The sequence below is a fragment of the Topomyia yanbarensis genome, chromosome 3 (genome assembly GCF_030247195.1).
Source record: "Topomyia yanbarensis strain Yona2022 chromosome 3, ASM3024719v1, whole genome shotgun sequence".
NCBI lineage: Eukaryota > Metazoa > Arthropoda > Insecta > Diptera > Culicidae > Topomyia > Topomyia yanbarensis.
In genome coordinates, this window is record NC_080672.1 from 131,664,955 (window position 1) to 131,672,557 (window position 7,603).

Sequence of the window (7,603 nt, forward strand, 5' to 3'; positions counted from 1 at the left end):
AATGGATTACCCCAAGCGCCAACATGGTCAACATTTAAAAGGAATTGTTTTCAAACAATAAATGGCAAAAAATGTTCTTTCGATTGATAAATAAACATTTCGCGATTTATTTGATTTTTCAAATTTTTGCGAGATCAAAAAAACGTCATGATGAGCCACCCTGTATTAAATTATTCAGATCAACTTCATTCCAAGAGAATCAATTTCAATTGTCAATTTCAAATACTTCAGCGATTGTTTTTGTTAATGCATACTCTCTGCGACTCATTCCAACCAAAATTACTCAAAAGTAACCAAAATTTGTTGGATAGCTCGATATGAGGTTTGGCCAAATTGGTTATCTTTGTTCAATATTGGCACTACACCATTTCAATTTGTCTCGATCAAGATTCAACGTCCCAGTTCAACTGCTGGAAAATAAGCCAGAATCCCGGCTTTTTCAGAATTCTGGCTCAAGTGACAACCGATTCAGGCTCCAATTCCTAATAGATTTGGCAAGGATGTCCTTAATTTGCTTTCAGTCCATTTGGTAACCCTACGAATGACCCTAAGGTTAAAACATCTATAGTCAAAAATAAAAAAAATAAAAATATAAAATAAATAGTGTTCAAAATATGTCGTAAAAAATAATGGTGCCAAATTATATTGGACACAGCTTATAGATTTTATTTCTTAGTAACAGTAACATATATAAATACACTAGTTGTGTCCTTCTCAAATGGTAAAAGTCATAGTTTTAATTCACTTTTTAATGCAGGCTGCAGACTTTATCAATTATTTTTTGAAGTGCGGGTGCGGTAATACCGCGCGGTAAAAGCTCATTTCCCGCACCGCAACCGCGGGAGAAAGTGACTCACCGCACCGCAGTTTTTGCGGTGCGGGTGCGGCAAATACCGCGCGGTTGCGGTAATTACCGCAACCGCGACGAACCCTAGCTCGGGATACCGTACTAGCTAATCATGTGATCCCAAGAACTCGTCAGCGAATCTTGATTGACACCCTTCGACACAAGTTTGATCGTACCAACCAGTAACGCGGGTGACGTCGTGTAAACTGTCGAATGCGAATTGCCAATTGACATAGCTTAATTTAGTACATGTAATAAATTATACAAAACTATTCCTGCGGGAATAGCTTTCAATAAAAAAATTAAAAACTTCGGTTAAGGTCGACGAGCAATATTGTTTGAATCTATCATTACGCCTTTTGTCTCCCCATGCGTTAGCCGCCGATTTATCCTACTTTCCTAGATTAGCATTGAAGCTAGCTTGGATGCATGAAATTGGAAATTTTCGGTTGATTTGCCATATCGACAAGTCCGGTTCAAATCGGGTTTCTCAAATTATAAATTTTCTGGTTCGGGTCGGGTTCGGGTTTTTAAAATTTGAAATTATCGGGTTCGGGTCGGATTCGGGTTTCACAAAATTTTCATTTTTGGTCTCGGGAGAGGTTCGAGTTTTTCAAGTTTAAAATGTTCGAGCTCGGGTCGGGTTCGGGTTTTTAAAATTTCGGGCTCAGGTTTTTCAAATTTCAAGCTCTCGGGTTCGGGTCAGATTCGGGCACGAAAAAATTGAAACCCGACCATCTCTATTGTCAAGCACGTTCCAAAAATACCCATATTATTAGGTTATCTAAAATAGTACTCAACCGGAAGTCGCCATTTTGGATTTCGAAAAGGTTTCAATTGTCCATTTTCATCATCTAGTTGTCAAGCCCGTTCCAAAAATATCCATATTATTAAGATTGTCGAGAATATTGTTCAACCGGAAGTCGCCATCCTGGCTTTCAAAAAGGTTTCAAACATTCATTTTCATAGTCTACTTGGCAGGCCCGGTCCAATACAACGCATATTATTGGGTTATCAAAAATATTACTCAACCGGAAGTCGTCATCTTAGATTTCATAAAGGTTCCAATTGTCTATTTTCATCAACTACTTGTCAAGCCCGTTCCAAAAATACCCATATTGTTAAGAGAATACCCGTATAAATAAATACCATTCCAGAAATCTTCGGAACCATTTCCTAACTATTCATATAATACTCACCATATTGGGAATACTACTGATACATTCCACCATTATAATTAATTTATTATACTACCATACTCATTTTAGTTACCATTTCCAATACCTTCCGTGTATCCTATATTGGAGCTTTGTATACTACATTGTACTTTTGCGCTAGAGGTTAATGTTGCTCTGGTGGTCTTTGTTATTCGCATATCTTTTCACGCTGCTCCAAAAACCTGTAGCTTAACATGATCAAAAATCCTTATCTTGCAATATTACGGCGATAGTTCAATTGGATAAAGCGACAATCCAGTTAGTCTCAACCATGCTCTCATCAGAAGATTGCGTGTAACAAAATAAAATTTCATCAATCGATAGAATTGAAATGTGAAAGGGAAGACATTTTTTTCTGCGCCAAATATTTTATACATCGCTAGATCTAAAATATGCATGCACCATAATCTGTATAGTTCTTGAATGGTATGTTGTCAAAATGTATATGGAAAATCGCATATTTTGGTATGCTGACTGTTCTTAACGACCCGTTGTTTGTATGGTCGAGCATGGAAAAACGACACTGGCTATGTTCGATATTGGTTAATGGTTAATGGTTGTTGAACGAACCATATTGAAAATGGTTTTTCGACGTTTGATACAATGGTTGGCATATGGTACAGATTTCTGCGGGTATTGCTCGACCAACACATGCACATGCTTCACATGCAAGCTTTTTTACGAACTAAACCCCAAATAACAAACACTTTTTTACGAACTAATTCAATTTACGAACCCCCGGTTTTGTTCGTAAATGGTGGTTCCAGTATACATATTCTGCCTTATTACTACCAAAAGCTAAGTATTTCCGGTATAGGCCTAACGAAGACATGACGGAAATCAATGTTTGAATCCATTTTTAAATCCAAGATGGCGACTTTCGCCAATTCGCTGTAACCTCAACACTATGGATATTTTCGGAATGGTACATTATGGAAATCGATGTTTGAAGCCATGTAGAACTCAAAGCTGACGACTTCCGCTTTAGACAATGTTTTGATAACCTGAACAATTTGGTATTTTTGAAATAGTGTTTACGAGTACATAACGGAAATCGATGTTTGAAACCATTTTGAAATCCAAGATGGCGACTTCTGGTTTAGATAAATTTTCCATAACCTCATCAATACGGGTATTTTAGGAATGAAAGTATTATGTAATAGATACAGTTAAGACCCGATTTTATCAGCCCCCGATTTTGTCTATCTTTGATTTTGTCTAATTTTGATTTTGTCTAACGCTACTTCTGATTTTGACAGTTTTTTGACCCGATTTTGTCAGTTTGATATGAAATTTCGTTTGATGAGCTCTAGCAGACGAAGCAAGGCAAATTGAAGTCAATCCATTCTTCAGCATATTTTTTCTTATCTCAAAATTGCAAAATGTGCAAAAATGAAGTTTTCAATTTTTTAAGTTATCCTTTGGAAGACCCCTTTAAGAGAAATTTAGACTAAATAATCAGAATGGGATTTCAAGACTGCCAGGGGACTAAAGGGAAGTATTTTAACAACTTATTTTTATTGAAAAGAAAGAAAAAATTGTCTCAATTTTGTCAATATCCCTGTTTTGTCAGCCTAAAATTCACCAAGGGGCTGATAAAAACGGGTTTTTGCTGTATATAGGGAATGCTCAATTGGAAGTCGCCATCTTGGCCTTCAAGTTGACATCACTCATCGATTTTCGTCATATACTAGTCAAGCTGGTTTCAAAAATATCCATATTGTTAATGTTATCGGTAACTAGAACTAGAACGCCATCTTGGATTTCAAAAACACCCCCATGATTCATTCCCATTATGTACTCCACAAGTCCAGCGCACTGAACTTTTAAATACTGCAGCTTGCAATCGTTCATACAAACGTCCAAATAAGTGTGGGTAACGATCCAGTAATTTACAAAATCGGTTTTTATTCATTCATACAAAATTTGATAGTGTATTAGGATCATCTGAATATGTGGACATAATTAGTTTCTGCATGTGAAATGGGGATTAAACGTAAAAAAATGAGTTTTTTGACAACGGTTCTTTTTTAACTGAAAGCGTACATGTTACGCATTTGAATTTAGTCAGCTTCTACAAATCAAATGATCTGGCAAGCAAGAATGTAACATTCGATCTTGTTTGTGTATCATTTCTTTTCATCAATCTACCTATATTACTGAACGCACGCAGCATGATGAACAGGATATTCGATTATGTTAAAATAGTGCAGAAACCACAAAGTTGCCGCACTTTTTAAGGAATGCAAATTCATACAAAATATACCGCAAAAAAACGATCGTATGAAAACCACATACACGTCGAGTTCATGCGCATAAACTTATCGTGGTAACTGTCGTTTAGACGGAAAATTGTCTGCTCTGATTAAGATTCTGATTTACATGTGAATTATACTTAAGATATGCGGGAGAAATGTACTTAATTTTTTATTAAGCCTACTATACTAAGAAATAAAATGCAATCAAAATATTTTACATTTAATAGTGTAGTCCTACGTCAACAATTCCTGCAACCCCATAAAGCTGTCTCTTGTATTTTTTTTTCTAGCTTTGCTGGCCCAGTCAAGCACTAAGATTCTCTTTGAAAGTACTAGTATGTTTATTTACGAACAGTTTATCAACGACCACTGTCCAACCATGGCTTCCAGAAAAATAGTTCACCAGCGCCCACCTTACAGTGAGTCAGTACTATTCCATTCACGCCCGTTTCGATAACTTTTGCTTTTAAAAATAAACCACAAGTGTTTATTTACACTTGAAAGCTCACAACGACCATCAGCTGCTTGAATTCCATCATCTGCTCGTCTCCCTCGGGTTGGTGTTTGTGGGCTTGCCAGCGCATCCCGGACGACGGAGCGAGATCTCGTTCAACGCCACCATCGACCAGCAGACAGCAGCCTGGTACTTGATATCCGGCCACTTGTACACTTCTCTCTCTCTCTCTCGGCTCAAGCCTCTCATGGCCGGGAAGTTGCAGCATCCAGATTCACACATGCGCAACGTAATGGTAGCACTTGTTCCGCACCGGTCGGTCACGGCTTCCCAATCCCGGCCGTACCCATCTTAGGATCCCCAGCACAAGTGCTGTTATGATTAGCGATCAAGAGTCTCTAGATCTGCTTTTTTAATTGCTTGAATAAATAGAACTCCGGAGCAGAGATCGCAGATCATGGCCGTCATCAGCGTCAGCTTTTGAGCTCATACACCATATGGTTTGTTTTCGAATCGGTGGCTTACGAAAACACGGTGTATGCCCTTTCAGTGCTCCCGAAGAAAAGAAAATTAGAATAATTTTGAATTTTTAACTAGCATTAATTTATTTGTGAACTTGCGTAAGGTAGCATTTTGCTTCTGTTTGGGCGAGCATTATATAAAAATAAACACGCACACACACATATATTGGAATTGCCAGAGGTCGTATGAGTGGGGTCAACACTATAGTAGAAGGATGCTTTCCTAGTTTAGCTTATTCAGGAATGGAGCAATCGAATGGATATCCTCGCAGTCCGGAACCATTTTTCCCTTGAACTGGATACACGCTTCAGCGCAGAGGTGTCCTTCGAAAAATTCACCAAACATTTTCTTGCACTGAGCACAGTTGTTTATGCAGACACCGATGATATCGTAGCCTCCGAGGAGATCTGGATGACAAAATAAAGAAGCTTTTAAGTGTGTTGAAGATCTGAAAGCAGAAAAAAAAATTACCGATTTGCGGATTCGCTTGAACGCTGCTCAGTGCCAGTGTGATGCTGAATAGAACTAAACAGGCGGCTAGTGGAGCGAATCTGGTTGAAGACATTTAATTGCTGTTTGCTAACGAATAAAGTCCTGCCGGGAATATCTAGATACTGCACTGATAATGTTAAGTTTTGCGAGTGGATTTTTATACTGAACCGTTCCGGAAGTTTAGCAGACCGGATGAAAAACGTTCTCGGAAAAGTTAATAGCAAGCAGGGTTTTCAGTCGGAAATTTGTTTTCTATTACGCCCTTTAGAAAATCTGTCACCAGGGTCGAAAATTCCCATATCTATTCAATTTCAGAAGTTTTCAGAAAATTTCAGAAAATTTCAGAAAATTTCAGAAAATTTCAGAAAATTTCAGAAAAATTCAGAAAATTTCAGAAGATTTAAGAAGATTTCAGAAAATCTCAAAAAATTTCAAAAAAAAATTCACAACATTTCAGAAAATTTTAGAAGATTTCAAAAGATTTCAAAAGATTTCAGAAGATTTCAGATGACTTCAGAAGATTTCAGAAGATTTAAGAAGATTTAAGAAGATTTAAGAAGATTTAAGAAGATTTCAGAAGATTTCAGAAGATTTCAGAAGATTTCAGAAGATTTCAGAAGATTTCAGAAGATTTCAGAAGATTTCAGAAGATTTCAGAAGATTTCAGAAGATTTCAGAAGATTTCAGAAGATTTCAGAAGATTTCAGAAGATTTCAGAAGATTTCAGAAGATTTCAGAAGATTTCAGAAGATTTCAGAAGATTTCAGAAGATTTCAGAAGATTTCAGAAGATTTCAGAAGATTTCAGAAGATTTCAGAAGATTTCAGAAGATTTCAGAAGATTTCAGAAGATTTCAGAAGATTTCAGAAGATTTCAGAAGATTTCAGAAGATTTCAGAAGATTTCAGAAGATTTCAGAAGATTTCAGAAGATTTCAGAAGATTTCAGAAGATTTCAGAAGATTTCAGAAGATTTCAGAAGATTTCAGAAGATTTCAGAAGATTTCAGAAGATTTCAGAAGATTTCAGAAGATTTCAGAAGATTTCAGAAGATTTCAGAAGATTTCAGAAGATTTTAGAAGATTTCAGAAGATTTCAGAAGAGTTCAGAAGATTTCAGAAGATTTCAGAAGATTTCAGAAGATTTCAGAAGATTTCAGAAGATTTCAGAAGATTTCAGAAGATTTCAGAAGATTTCAGAAGATTTCAGAAGATTTCAGAAGATTTCAGAAGATTTCAGAAGATTTCAGAAGATTTCAGAAGATTTCAGAAGATTTCAGAAGATTTCAGAAGATTTCAGAAGATTTCAGAAGATTTCAGAAGATTTCAGAAGATTTCAGAAGATTTCAGAAGATTTCAGAAGATTTCAGAAGATTTCAGAAGATTTCAGAAGATTTCAGAAGATTTCAGAAGATTTCAGAAGATTTTAGAAGATTTCAGAAGATTTCAGAAGATTTCAGAAGATTTTGGAAGATTTCAGAAGATTTCAGAAGATTTCAGAAGATTTCAGAAGATTTCAGAAGATTTCAGAAGATTTCAGAAGATTTCAGAAGATTTCAGAAGATTTCAGAAGATTTCAGAAGATTTCAGAAGATTTCAGAAGATTTCAGAAGATTTCAGAAGATTTCAGAAGATTTCAGAAGATTTCAGAAGATTTCAGAAGATTTCAGAAGATTTCAGAAGATTTCAGAAGATTTCAGAAGATTTCAGAAGATTTCAAAGGAGTTTAGGAGATTTCAGAAGATTTCAGAAGATTTCAGAAGATTTCAGAAGATTTCAGAAGATTTCAGAAGATTTCAGAAGATTTCAGAAGATT

At 36.2% G+C, this 7,603-nt stretch overlaps 1 protein-coding gene across 1 annotated transcript; it reads right to left on the minus strand.

The window, feature by feature from the left end:
- Positions 1-5,375: 5,375 nt before the first annotated feature.
- LOC131686801 (eclosion hormone-like) lies at positions 5,376-5,910 on the minus strand. Its single transcript, XM_058970797.1, has 2 exons — positions 5,770-5,910; positions 5,376-5,705 (listed from the first exon to the last, which is right to left on the minus strand). Exons 1-2 carry the CDS (start codon positions 5,861-5,863, stop codon positions 5,521-5,523), a joined length of 279 nt encoding a protein of 92 aa, XP_058826780.1. The 5' UTR covers positions 5,864-5,910; the 3' UTR covers positions 5,376-5,520.
- Positions 5,911-7,603: the final 1,693 nt, after the last annotated feature.

What these genes read in the sequence shown, in the direction of transcription:
- LOC131686801 (XM_058970797.1), bottom strand. Translation starts at nt 5,863, where the DNA reads ATGTCTTCAACCAGATTCGCTCCACTAGCCGCCTGTTTAGTTCTATTC. An exon ending in TCAAGCGAATCCGCAAATCG is followed by an intron (nt 5,706 to 5,769) that starts GTAATTTTTTTT and finishes TTTGTCATCCAG; the next exon opens with ATCTCCTCGGAGGCTACGAT.